The 14,945-nt window shown below is 40.6% G+C and overlaps 1 protein-coding gene across 9 annotated transcripts in view; it reads right to left on the bottom strand.

Annotated features, from left to right (window-relative positions):
• tns1a (tensin 1a) overlaps positions 1-14,945 on the bottom strand; it is an 84,577-nt gene that overhangs the window by 57,913 nt on the left and 11,719 nt on the right. For all 9 annotated transcript variants that reach the window (XM_061033042.1, XM_061033046.1, XM_061033050.1 and 6 more), the window contains exons 2-3: positions 7,193-7,307; positions 3,974-4,011 (exon numbers count right to left, since the gene is read on the bottom strand). In XM_061033042.1, the coding sequence (XP_060889025.1) occupies positions 3,974-4,011; positions 7,193-7,307 (153 nt within the window). The remainder of the gene's footprint in view (positions 1-3,973; positions 4,012-7,192; positions 7,308-14,945) is intronic.

The raw sequence follows: 14,945 nt of genomic DNA, 5'->3' as shown, positions 1-14,945 counted from the left end.
AAACCACTGCAACAGCATTCCTGGAGGCTCCTCCAAGACACGGTTGGGATAAATCAGAAAGAATAATGAAGGCCTGTTTCCATGGAGGGTGAGAGAGAACAGAGAGCTTACAGATGCTGCGCTGTCCAGTCAATGCAAGAATACTCACAAACTAACACACGCACATGGATGATATGTCTTGGGTGGATCTGGTTGCATATTTTTGTTGCAATGGTGCCAAATCCAATCCTGAATCCAGGCAGTGGAACGTGTTGCTCTACATGTTACCCTGAATGAGTTGACCCACAAGACGGTGGGAAACGTTCATGAAACACTGGCAAGTCGCCACTGTGATGACACATATGTGTGCTCAGAAGCATCTAACTGTATGTGCTAGAAATACACTGCAGGCAAGAAGCTTCACATTGAACTGATATATATCCTTCACAAGAGCTGTCATGTGTGTTAATAAAAACCTCCCCAAGAATACCTAAAGGGAGACCAGAATAAATCTTGAGGGTTGCAAATTTGTCGTGAAAGACTGGATGTTTTCTTTTAATGCTTTTAGGTCTCTAAAAATATCCAACAAAAAAAAAAAACAATACTATGGGAGAGGAAACAATCCAAGAGGAAAAAAAGGTCAAATTAGATTTTGATAAAATGGTTTGAAATTATGAGATTGTTAGAGTCAGAAGGTTTGACTTTTTTCATTGGGAAAGAATGCTCATTTTAAACATAAAGTCATAGTTTGGCCAGAAACAGGATTCCTAATTGACGCTAATGTTGCTAAATGTGCATGTTTGCTAAAACCTGTTCCCTATAACTTTATATAGTCATTGTGTGTACTCTGTATGTTTCTAGCTTGTTCCACTAATGTTGAGAGGGTTACGATGGTATTCAAAGAAGATGAAAAGAGAGGTTAAGACTTCATGTAGTACATCAAATCTCCAAAGCATAACTTCAATTGCCTCAGAGAAGCCACAGCTTGAGAGCCAGGTATGATTCCCCAAAACCCCAGACTCCCTTCCAACAGAGAGCCTCTGTCTCAAACCCACAACTTGGGTGTCCAGCCAGATTTCAGGCAGTATCCCAACCACAAAACCCCTGTCCCGACAAGCCTCCACCTCAACACAGACAACCAAAACAACTACACTGAGGTCTACAAGTCTGACTCCAACACACTGCGGGACAAGAAAGCGTCTGTCGCCAAGCTACAATGTCCTCAGGGCTCCAATAACAGACGTCCACTAAGGGATGGTTGCGGTTGGACGAGAAGGAAAACAGAAAAATGATGGGTCGGTCAAGACGATTAGATGTTCTTCATCAAGGAACATAAGTGGACATCTGTCTTTTAGATGTTCTGCAAAGATATTTTCATAAGCTTTAGAAACTTAATGTTTGAACCGCAAGTAGTTGAAGATTGCAGAGTTTAGCAGAATGAGGCTGAGAAAGGGAAACACATCACTAATACCCCACTGGCAGCAAGATTACAGGGAAGTTTTCAAAATGTTATGGACCTAAAGTCACATGACGTCAGATTCTAACAAATCTACAACTGGCTGCAGGACATTTATATATATGACAAATTCAAGCTGCATTAACCGTGGAATAAAATGGAATATAACAACATCATTTAGTAAAAAATATGAATCAAATACGTATGTAAGAAAGGTTATCTGATACAGTGCAGATACTTGCTGATGTACAAACAAATTATAGATAAATTACCTCACATCTACAGGTAAAAACATTTACCTTTATCACACACTCGTTAAAATCAGAATAGCCTTCATTAAAATGCCATAAAAACACAAAGACGTTGCATAAAACGTAATAACACCACCATTACAATGTTGAAAGATATGTATTTTACTATTCACCATTAGGAGGGGAAGTCGCAGGGTTTGGAGTAATAAACACATAAAATGAAATCAGTCCAGCACAGTGGTTATCTTCATGTCTGTTGAACTGTGAACCGCTGGCTAGAACCTCATTGTGCTTCATGACAAATTTACTGCTAGAGGTCAGCTGAAGAAAGCATCGCAGACTGCCTAAAGCCACACTTGTATATGCACTAAGTCTTAATTTCCGCACTTTTACAGCCTGAAACAATGGGCACGTCGGAGCCATATTGTGTCCTGTTTATTTTTATTGGAGGGTCATTTTCAGGGGATCAAGCCAACATAAATGTTTGGACCAATTACCAAATAAACACATTGGCAAATATGGATTGGAGAACAGTGCTGAAGCTCTAATTCTGTATCTAAAGGTACCAAAATGAAACAGTTTTCTTACCAGTTTCTCTCCCTCTTGCTCCATCAAAATAATTTCCTGTCCAATGTCAGTCACCACCAGAATGAATGACTCATGAATCTGGATTTTCTGATTATATCCTCAATTGCCACCACAAATGGCTTCGTCTGGTTTAAGAAATATTTTGTCCTCTGACATTTTGGGAACACACAGCTTTTGTCCCTAAAGTAATATTTGGTTAGATGGATGTTTTTTTTTTGGTGGGAGGTAAAAAAAATGAAGGCAGACTGCAGAGGAGAAACATTTCAGGATTTCTCCCCACCAGTCACAACTAAAACCACTAAGAATAGCCTTGTTACGCTCTTCTCCTCCACCCTTTCCCAACCCCTCCGTCATCCATTCCTTCCCTTCCTTCCTTTTCATTTACTCTCCCCATGCATGCTTCCCTTTTCCACTCGGGATCGAGATCAAATGCGTGAATATGAAAGTAGAACTCTGGAATATGTGATTTGATGGAAGGAAGCAGGGATTATGCATTGCATGGCTTGACGTCCTCGACAGTTTTCAGGATTTTCTTATCAAGCATCCTGCAGCTCAGGATATGAACAGTCAAATGTATCAATGGGAATTATAAAAGGTGTGTTAAAAAAAGATACAACTGCTGCAAACGAGGATAATTAAGGAGAGATTTAGGAACTGCTTAATGAAGAGGTTCAGCTAAATCTACCTAACGTAAGATTCCAGATGGGTTTTAGGTTAACACATGAACCATATGGGGATTAAACACATCCATATACAAACACAATGCATCAGTTTTTCTATTGGCCAATATTGAACTATTGTAGAAGTAAAAAACAAACACATTTAAAGTCATAAATCTATTAACCAAGATGTTGGAGACAATGCGGTGGGCAAATGGCAAACTACAGTCATATATTTGGGTCTTGAAGAGGCAGAAGAGATAAAGAAGAAATATTCTCGCTTGATTTTGGCTATAAGAGCAGCAGCAATTATTCAACAAATAACCAAGAGTTGGTGAAAAGATGAAAACTCAACTCTCTCTAAATGTACGATCTTGTAAATTAAATATAAGGAATGGAAAAATGACCATGAGTATTACAAATCAGGTTCATATTTTTGAAGAGAGTTGGTTGGAAATGGTTGAGGTACACAACTTCTGACACCTTTAATGATCATCTGGTTAAATTAAATGAAGGTTTTAAGTGTGTTAGTAATTTCCCTTTAAGTTTGGATATTTACAGATGTGCATATTAACTAATATATGAATTTAGATGTATGTGCATGTACGCACAGATCTGTCTGTATGTAGGCACATTCATTTTCAATACCTGGTTGCCATTCATACACTTATAATATAATATGGATCAGACATTGACCAGCTGGGATTTATGTACTGTAAAACTTCAAATAAAAGCCTGTCCCAGTTTAAGACCCAGTCCCTGTTACTATCCGGGTGTCGTTTTTGATATGTTGGTTTTTCACTCTGTGCTGTCATTTCCTCTTTAAATGTCATATAACTGAAGAAAATGAAAACAGAAAAATCGTCGAGACTGTCACATTAGTGTCAGTACTGGATGTTGAGATGTGTCACGAATGTGAATGTGAGCCGTCCCTGAAATATGTATCATATGCGTGAGACGGTTGATGGTCACACGTTTGCATGTGAGTGTGCATAAGTAATGAGAGCAGGAGGAGGAGCAGAAGATGCTTCGTGTCTTACCTTCACTTCACATTTTTTATGGCAGGACAACCGGCACGCTGGAGAGAAAAGAGGCAGAGTTAGCGTTTTCCAGAAAAAGTCTCATTCAAACAGACAGGAGCAGACACAGAGGGGGAAGAAAAAAACACACTGTGATGTATTCAGTCTTTAATCTCAAGAATGACAGTGTTCGCTGCTGAATGAGCTGAAACGAAAAACAAGGTCAGCTTTGATCCTGACATAAACATGCTGTGATGCTGCCCCCAAGTGGCCGCACAGAGCAAACAACCACGCACTGGTATGTTTGTGTTGCATCTCTTTTTATTCAGACGATTAAAAGCTTTGACGGAAAACCTTATATTAAGGGTGTTAAAATAGTCAAAAGATTGATTAAAAAGATGAAAAAATGTGTGATTGGCTGCTTCCTGGAGATGCTTTTGTTTAGATTAAATGCGGAAGAAAAGGAGGAAAATAGCCATGTTTTGATGTCTGGGCTGGTACAACCTTTCACCTCCCAACACCTGCTGCCTCGCTGTCAACCTAGGCGGTCCCCAGGTGGTCGTGCGAGCGTGCAGATGTGTGTGAGCAGAACAAAGTGAACGAGGCTGAGGGCGCAGGAATGTTCCCGGTGGTCTGCAACGGTTAACCGAGGTCAACCTCACCGGTGATAAACGGATTCTTTGGGTGCGAAACGCTGATTGGTGATTGTTTGGAGAACGTAAATGTAAAGTGAACATTCGCCATCCAATCAGAGAGGCAGCTGGCCAAACTCTCGTTCCTCTCTTCTCCTCTTGAGGACAGAGCTGATGAAGCCGGCATATTTACTTCCTACAAATCTGCATCATGGGGTGGCTTGATGGCTTCGTGGTAATGTTGCGCACCCCATGTACAGAGGCTAAAAAGTCCTCGTCGCAGCAGCTATGGGTTTGAATCCAACCGGCATAAACCACTCTCTCCTCCCAACAGTCTCTCTTACACTGTCCTATCCAATAAAGGCCCCCAAAATAACAACTATACCTTTAAATCTGTGTCCAGAAAAAAAAATCAATGCTTGAATAGATTTGAGCACAGTTGTATTCTCGCTGTTCCTTTTTGTTTCTGTGCTGATTTTTTGTTACACAAGTCTCCTTAAACAAATTCCCCTTGCTAAGTAATATCTTGGAAAATCTGCAGCTGATGCATGCAGGCACCAGAGGGAATCATTATCATCACGAGGTTTTTTTTTTTTTAAACACTTGTTTAATGAGCCCTACTTATCCACAGGAGGCACAACTCCATCCTCACACTGCTCCATCGAAGAGAACGACAAAGGAACACATGAACAGACCAAGTAAACCACCTACAGACACATTCAGTCAGGGGATGCATTTGTCAGTTTTGATATCCTGCAGGTGATTCTGTGTCCGAAAGGAGGAAGAAAAAAAGCTCTGAAGCACTTCGGACAGCTTTGACGTGAACACACTGCTGACCAAAGCTGAAATGACAGATTCTTTCACTGATGGTCTCAAGAGTTTGTCGTCGAAATGTCTCTTCTGATCTTTTTATTGAAACTATTTCCTTCATCTTTGTCTCTGTCTTTTCATTATAGCTCGATAGAAGAGAAACTCTGGATCTTTCCCTTCTAAATGTTGCCTGTCATCTGAAGTGATTTGGCAATTTTTCTGAACTGGATACGTTTTTCTGGCTTTAAAAGTGTAATGTGTAGAATGTTGACAATAAAATATCAGTTTAAAAAAAGACTAAACCCAAACAGTAAATAAGATAACAATACAATCTCAGTGAGTCAGGGCATGTTCCTTCTAAACATGTGAACAGATTCCATGGCACACGGTCTTATTGTCACGTCTTATCTCTTGGCCACAAGCCCTCCGTCAACATGGCCTTTTATCTTGAGTGGAAAAGACGCTTCCATTAACATGTGTCATTATTTTTTTTTTTTTAAAACCCAAAGTAGAGTATAATAATTGGAAAAAGTAGCACAAATGTATTTTTTTGCTGATTAAACCAGTTTTTTTTTGTGCACATAAAGCTGCCGTTGTAGGCATTTTTTGAGCATGGCGAGCTCGCTGTGTTTAAACATGGAGGATAAATGAACAAAAAGAAGGATGAAAGGGAAAGTAATTCTCCTGTGCCCCCCTTTGCTCTCTCTTTCCTTTGTTTTCCATGTCGTTCTCCCAATCCCCCTCTACCCCAATTTCTCCCTGTCTTTATTCTTCCTCGCTCTACCCCCCCCCACCCCTCACCCCCTTTCCCTTTTTTCCCCTCTTATCTAGGCTAATGCAGCAGCAGCAGCAGCAGCAGCAGCAGCCATGCTAATTTTAACAGCAAAATCCTCAGCCAAAGCCCTTATACACAGGCCCCGCTTTGCTCCTGCCGGGCTTTTGAATGTTTGTCAACTGTGTTTGTAGTTCAAAAAAAAGGGAAAAAGAGAGAGAGCGGGTGGAAGATGGAGGAAGGAAGACAAGAAAGGGAGGGAAAAAAGGGATAACGTGAGGCTGCCAGGGAGACCTCTAACGTTAATTTCCCCTGGACTGTTCCTGGAGTAACAACAAAACCTTTAGTTGTTCTAAAATTAGAATGAAAAACATGTGACTTGAGAAAGATGGGGAGGCAGGGGCATAACGGGAGGGAGGAAGAAGGGGGAAGACACCAAAGCTGAGGCGCTGCATGTGCACAAATGTAGACATACATACAGACTTTATGAACAGTTCAAACTCAAGTAGCCATAAACAGGAAGACGGACAGATGCACAGACTAACATACTGGTGACGCAGGATGTGCACATGTGGGATTTTAGATAAAGAAATGTAAATCTGACCAAAAACATGATATTTGCAAAGACAAAGAAAAATCCCTCATTGACATGATTCATTGTAAACTGAAAAATATTGTATTCTGGGCTAAATAATGATACTGTCAGACTTTTTGTGTCTGCAGCCAGACTTTAAACTGGCAGTGCTCTCAAGTAAACAACAGAAAGTGTTTGATCAACACCAGATTTTTGCGATCGATTCCATGTCTGTGCATGAGATTTTTTTTTTTAGCCTAGCTCAGCATAAAAAACGGAGGGAAGAGTTAACAGAAAATAAGCGGCACAGAGTGAAATCACACCTTTTGAAAGCATTAACACAATTTGTTTACAAGTGCCATGAAAGGAAAAGGGAAAAGATACAAATGACAATCTGTGTTTTGGGGATTTTTTTTGAAGTATAACAAAGTACATAGTTGAAGTCTTCAAACCTTTGCAGATGAGGCCCTCCTTGGTGATGGCCTGCTTGCATATATCACAGCTCTTGGCCTTCTTGAATGGCTTCAGCTTGAAGGTGTGTGTGTGGACGCCCTCCAGCTCGTCGGGCTGAGGTGGGAGAGAGAGAGAGGAAGGGAGAGAAAGATCAGTTTGGATGGAGGCCAGCAGGTCTGTGGCCAATAGAAACACATTTGATATTCAGCAATGATACATCCGTCTGTGAAGGAGGTTTGAAGTCTTTGATGGCCTTTGAGGGCATTTATTTTCAGTTGACGGGTTCACTTGTTTCTTTTATATGCAGTGTTGTATGCAGCTTTGGCTTGGATGATTTACGTCTACATATGGGGAAAATGAACAGTTCTTTTTGACAGTTTGTTGGACAAAACAAGCTTTTGCGAGAGTGTAAAGGACATAGTTTTGCTGTTCTCTGGTACTGAACATTACATTTCTTGATGAAACTGTATGGTACAGTCTAAAAAAATTGGATAACATGTCCAGCAACCGTGCTGAATCCATCTTGAGCATTATTTCCAAGATAAATATCTAAGTATGGCAACATAATGGAAGTGAAACATTGTTCTATCATTAAGTTTTTCCACATCTAAAAAGTTTTTTGGGCCCAAAAGTTGTTGCCTTAACACAATTTCCCAACAGACATTATTGTGTGACATAGTGTTTGCATGCATCTTTATGCACACACTCTGACAGGTCCCGCCCACCAGCAGGGGATGCTTTCACTTTGAAGTTCTCTAATTAAATGACTAATTAATGATGAAAGAGAGAGAGAGAGAGAGAGACAGAGAGAGAGAGAGAGAGAGAGAGAGAAAGCCTCACAGCAGTTAACAACCTCAGAAACTCTAGGAATGATGCACGCTTATGTGTGTGTATCAGAGTGTGTACGTGTGTGTGTGTGTGTGTGTTCATAATATACTGTATGCATGTGTCTATGTGTGTGTTCTCAGGGTGTTAGAACATTTCCCAGAGCAGCCTGAGGACACAACAGCTCTACAAAACTGCACCAAACTCTTATAAGAACAGTGGTGAAGGAATGGTGCATGTCTCCCTCATTTAAAGGCAAAAGAAAATGAAGATAATGATGACTCGGTTGGATTTGCAGTTGATGTGTTCGTGCTGCTCATTGGAAATAATATAACAACGAGGAGGATCCCCAAAGAGTGAATTCCAAGACTTGTCTCATGAATTCCTGACATGTGCTGACATTTACAACGCTTTGAAAGCAACGCTACGCTCAAACCTGATCTTTCCTCCAAACCAGCTGCACAATACTCACACACGTTACTGTTGATTTGATTAGTTTAACCTAGAGCACACAGAATGCATCCAAGAATTGTTTAACTGGGTCACTGGGATTCTCTTTGAAGATGCCATAACTCTGAAGCAGCTCAACTTTAAATCAAATGCTTCAAAGTGTTGGGGTTATTTTGGTAATCGTTTCCGTCGTGTATGAAACAGTTCAGTCTGATAGGAGGCTAAATGCAGCTGTGTGGGTTGGCTTTCTACTATTTTCCCAATTTAAAGGTCAAATAACTTAAAAGGAATATAATTCTTTGTATTATCTTCTGACAGTTTTGTTTCTGTTGCTCTCTGTAAAAATTCCCAACACTCCTCTTCTGATCCCTCTTTTCCCACCACCCTTTCTGTGTGAACAACTACCTTGTTTAGTCACAATGATGATGTCATTTCCTCTGTGTATTTGTGCAGCTGTGCAGGTCCAGGGTTGGGCTCCACAGGACTATAAATCTTAACGCTCGTTATTGAAAGAGTATTTTGCGGACACCTTGTGTCAGGCTTCACCTTGAATGGGTGAATGAACCTCGAAAGTCCCAGCAGGAATAATTGACACTGATTTAACCAATCCCATGAATCAGTTTGATTTGGCATTATTTGTCCTTTGGAAATATTTATGCCAAAAATGGAAAGGTACTTGCAAATGTGCAGCTCATTAAGATCGAATTCTACAAGCTCACATTTGGTAAATCACACCTCACTGCCAAGAAACAAGTGTTCTTCCACTTTTGTCAATAGCAATATTCTGCAGTGCAACAGTTACGTTACCCCCAAATACTTTGCACCAATTATTATACCAAACTAGAAAATAAATGCCAGCCAAGCCTTCAAATGTTTCACAATTTAACATCAGTATGTTCAATTTAAGTATCAGTCTTTTGAAAACTGCCCAAAGCAACAACAAATCATATATATCGCAGCCATTTCATACTCTTAGCTCACGTTGCATAACATGGCTCTCTTGACTCTGTTTAAGAATTATTTTAGAATTAAGGACATTAGGCCAAAGAGAAAGTTACTTGAGCTATATTATTTTTTAAAGAGCAATGGGGGGGGGGGGGGGGGTAACGTCATTAGTTGCAAAAAGGAGTTCAATTGTATGGAAGCAGGTGGTAAACATTTCCCCATTGGGTTTAGGGTCTCATTTGCTAGTCGTCTTCTTGTGGTCCCAATAGGTGAATATCGAAGTAAACATATACTCCTCTCATCCACATAATGCCTCTTATGGCTCCAACAAAATGCCACCCCAAGGCCTCTAAAATTAGCTACGTCCACTTCTTAACAGCAGTCAATGGTTTTGATACCATCCCTTGATAGAACATTGGATGCACCAATCAGTTTTGTTTGTTAGATCCATAGCTCTCTACAATGTGTTGCACATTTACCCATGTACGTATACACAGACACTGTTTTCTTATGACTAACTTCACTTTGTGCACAAGACAACAATTACTACAACAAGTCCCTCTACTACCGAAACTAATTTTAATGACTACTGTTACAACATGCAACACTTCAAGTACAAAGGACTCCAGGTGTGATGAGGCTCACTGATGAAAGACAGTTGTGTAATCCTTTGCTGCGTTGCCTTTGAGCTCATTTTTCTGGTAACTCTCTGAAGCTCCCTGTGCCGCAGTCAATTTGTCTCAAAGCTCTTACAAAAATGTATTTCTCAGCGTTCCCCCCCCCCCCCCCCCCCCCCCCACTATCTCCCTAAATCTTAATGGCTTTTGTCACACTCCCTATAAGCTCCTGAGAGGAATCTCCAATGGCTGACCTTGGCTGCACAGTGCCCAGCACAGGGTGTTACGACAGGTAGCTCCTCGCAAACAATATGCAACCAGATGCCGATAATTCCTTTAGAATCACTTAACTAGCAACCGCCATCAATCTCATTATTCTTTCATAACTTGGTGGATATAGTGGCTCATGATACGACCATGAAAAGTTACTTAGAAGGATTCTTTATTCATCCATCCACCCGTTATCTATACTGCTTATCCTGTTCAGAGTCGTGGGAAGCTGGAGCCGATCCAAGGTGTTATTGGGTGAGTGGCGGGGTACACCCAGGACTGGTCACCGGTCAATCACAGGGCTGACATATAAAGACAAATAAGTAGTCACACTCACATCCACATCTAAAGGCAATTTAGAGTCACCAGTTAAACTAATGAGCATGTCTTTTGACTGTGGGAGGAAGCCGGGGTACCCTGAGGGAATCCATGCATTTGGAGAACATGTAAACTATTGCTAATCTTGATAGGTTTCTGAGAACAAATGTTCTAGTTGTCTTTTTTCTCACCTTGGCGGTCAGACTCGTTTCAAAATAATCACAGATGTCTCGAGTTATTTCGTTGTAAATGCTATAAAACATAAACACAGGTAAATTCATCTTTCTGGGTGAAAGGAACATATTTTCAGACCGGAAATGAGACTAAATAACTGGCAAAGATAGACATTTTATTGCAGGCTGGACCTAGCTGGGGTTATAAATAGCTGTTGAAGCACCTTGGTGCCACTCTACAGCCCTGATGTTAAAGATGACCTGGCAGAAAGCCGGCGGCTAAGCCAATCGGACACAACCAGCTGTGTCATGGGCAGGAGACATGGTAACCAGGGTGCCACGGCAACTGGGGTCAACGTGTCCTTTCAAACTATGATGGATGGGGTAGGATAAAAAGGAGGGAAAAACATACAAGCACAAGTTTGCACATACACATGTGAACAAACATGCACACTGGCCCACAGTGATTCCCGCCACAACAGGAGTGCATATGTTTCTTGGACGGATGCCATGTAGCATCTGGGATTGAACCTTTTTAAATGAGGGGGGTAAGGGGGCCCTGGCAGCTTAAAATGGCAAGTAATCAACAAAGACAAACCAGGGATCACACTTATGAAGTGCCTTCCACAATGGAAATGACCCTACAATGTTTTATGGGATCACGCACATTTGGGTCCCATTTTAAGACTCCACAAGTTAAATTGGTAAAGTTCACTAATAGGCATGTAATCAGCAAGCCAATTCACTAATGAAAGTCATCAGTTTCTTAACCATCCATGACCGATTTCGAATATCTGGTTTTAAACATCTTTCCTGCTGACGTTTATTCAAATTAAGTTTCATTTTCTATAATAGGGCGCCCTTCTATTTCAGAAATAAGCTGCTGATTTGGGATAGTTTTTGAATAAATAAAACAAAAAAATAAGAAAAATAAAGCGCTGCAATCTTTATTGACACAGTATGTGCAGCAAGACCCCATATTTGGATAAACACCAAAGTAATTCAGCTTTTTTTCTACACAGGCGTCTACCAAAGTAAAGGATGATCTGGATGAAAATCAAACACTGTCATGTGGATATCCATATAGCCATATAGCTGTCAGAATAAGCAAACGCCCAGTCACGGACACTTGGGATGAACTTTAATAAAAGCCAACCCTAAAAAACAGCATCCATCCGTAAGACAACCCAACTCAGAAAACTGAAAAATCACCAGCCCTGTGCTCTGTGTCGTGTTAACAGGAAAGTCCCAGGAGAGGCCAGAGAGAGAAAATGGAATGGCGAGTTATGTAGCAAGACAGAAAGGCAAAGACTGAAAGAGAGGGTAGGGAAATGGACAGAAAAAAGGGAGATAAAGGGATAGAGTGAGCAGTCTAAGAGCCAAGGATGGAGGTAGAGGAGAGGAGGTGTTTCTGTGAGTGTGTATGTATGTATGTGTGTGTCCGTGCTTATAGACAGCACGCCCAGTAAATCAAGGCTCTGTGCTCCTCTCCCCCAGTTGCACTTAGCTAATGAAAAGCATCACTACGCTACCTCGACCGCGACCCCACTTAGAGCCAAGATGTGGGAGCATGGGTAAAGTGAAAGCATGGGAGGGAGTGAGGGAGTGAGGGAGGGAGGGGGGAGGACAACTCTTTTCAAAGGCACTGCTCTTTGCTTCTGCAGAGGGACGACGCATGAAGACAAATTAGTCCTGGCACATGTAACCAATCACAAAACATGCATGTATTCAGGCATGTTTTGATCAATAAAAGAGCTTAAGAAATACAACAGCTTGTCAACAGCTCATTGACTTGGACCCAAAAATGTGTCCAAAATGTTCTTCTTTTGCCCTTTCCTTTACCAATTTTGTTCTTGCATTCAACCTCTGTATGTTTGACAAGATGGAGACCACCAACATAAGCTTTGTTTTGCTAAGAATCAACACTGACTACAACAGCATGTTTCATGCTCATTACATTTCCCTCCAAAATGTCTCAAACCATAAGCTCAAGAAGTCCATAAAAAGCCAAATATTCACAATACCCAATATGTTTAGAGGGAAGCTTCAATAAAAGGGTAAATGTTTGTAGTCTGGTCTTCCTGTTTATGCCAGGTGCATTTTGAGATGTCACATCTGGAACAAAGGCCAAAACACTCATAACCACACTCATACATACATCAACACAAACTTCCCCACTTCCAGCTTCATTCACATGTGCATGGTGAACAAGCCTCCTCTGATGTGAAACGCCACATGTGGTTCCATTTATAGCTCAGTAAGAGGCAAGTCTTTCTGCATGAATGGGACGAATGGTTTAAAAACACAAAGAGGGGCATGTTGGATAAAGATGTACGGTATCATTTTGCATATTGATGTCGCTTGAGAAAAATCCTGTAGGCTTTTAATTCCTTTATTCAAGGTGATATATTAAACTCGTCTCAAGGGAAAATATTTAAATAACTTCGGCCCTTTAGAGATAAAAAGTACAAGTTCTGACTCTAATTTGGGCATTTTCGTGTAGAATCTTTAACAGAAAGTCAACATGTTCTTTGATGGGACAAGAGCGGAAATACCACATGAAAAAGGGGTCAGTGTTTACCGGAAAGAGTGTCTACCTAGCTGATGGAAGGGAGGCTGAATAGAGGGAGTGAATGAGGTGTCCAGACAAGTAAGAAGACAAAGAGCTCCAAAACCAACCAAACGCCGGATGACATGACTCAATGAAGTCAAGCATGAGGAACAGGCCACACAGAAACTAACAGACTAGCAGGAAAGAGAGAGAGAGAAGTCCTGTAGTCCCCCCAAGATGAAAAAGCAGAGCCACACCTGCTTTCAATTTCCACCAAATCGAAATTCTGCCGGGAACAATGGGCGCCTTTGTGTGACAGAGAGGGAGGGAGAACGAGAACGAGAAACCCCAAAAAAAATAAAAGGGAAATGCAATACAGGATATTTGTAAGTGTGTTAGTGAAGTAGCGTCCCGGTTTAGAGAACAATTTTGAAAAAACATGAAAATTTAAAATAATATTAAAACCAAAATAGATGCCAGTGCAACATGGGCAAAAAAAAGCATATATATCGATTTAGTATTACAACTTAGAAGTCGAGATATTTCAGTCAATTGTAATGAGAAAAATGGTGGATCCTACATTTCCCATAATGCAGTCAAATAGTATGTTTTCATTTGACCCTTGATAAGATGATACATACATATTTGTAAGACTGCATCAACTTGAGTAAAGCCTGCTCTCATTGGCAGTCACCATTCTTGAGCTCTCTCCAAATCTGTGATCTCAATGCACAGGCGGCATATTAAAAGACTCAAATTAGCAGGGAGGCTAACATCAATCTGCAAGATAATTTAGTTGAAAGTAATTCTTCCAAATAACAAGGTTTATTCATACACCCAGGTTGAGAGAGGTGCCGTACCATTCCCATGCAATTATAATAACATCTTTACAGTATATGGGAAAAGAACAGAGGGGGAAGAAAAACCTCTTATCAGGATAGTCATTATTCTGTTTATAACCCCTGAGGGGCTTCCTTTGCTGGGATTATGGGAACATCAGTGATTGGCAGCGTGGAATTAGCCATAATCATAGAAAATCATGTTGAGCAGGCTGTTGCTGTGCAATTTAAAGGCCAATTTTGAAGTCTTTAAATCGTCAAAGCGTAGAATAAAACAGGTGAAAACAAATTAAGCCCGGATTTTGACAAAGAGCAGCTTTTGACTGTGAATATTTTTGGTAGAAATCTGCCCATTTGGTCACCTCTTCAGCAAAACCAGAACATGAACACAGGGACACTGCCTGAGCAAATATTCCTTGCACAATAACCAATCATAAAACATGCATGTGCACCAAATACAGATATAATTGTCACAGCTGAAAGTGATGAAAAATATAAATAATTTTATAATTATATTTTTGCCACCTTTAATGCAAATCTTCATAGATGTTGTTGTTCCATTAGAGACACAACTTGTAATTCTCAAGATTTCAAAAAAGCCACAACTTACCAATTTAGGGGTAATATTTTGGTTGAAAATATCTTAGATGTGTGATGTAGCTCCAGCTTGAAGCTAGCATGAAGCTTATCAGTTTGGAAACACATCTAGTCGCAAGGAGATTCGTTTGGGATTGCAAACATAGAGAACTGCAAACACCAAAAGA

This window comes from Labrus mixtus, chromosome 24 (assembly GCF_963584025.1).
Source record: "Labrus mixtus chromosome 24, fLabMix1.1, whole genome shotgun sequence".
NCBI classification, from domain to species: domain Eukaryota; kingdom Metazoa; phylum Chordata; class Actinopteri; order Labriformes; family Labridae; genus Labrus; species Labrus mixtus.
This window is presented reverse-complemented; position numbering and strand designations above follow the sequence as displayed.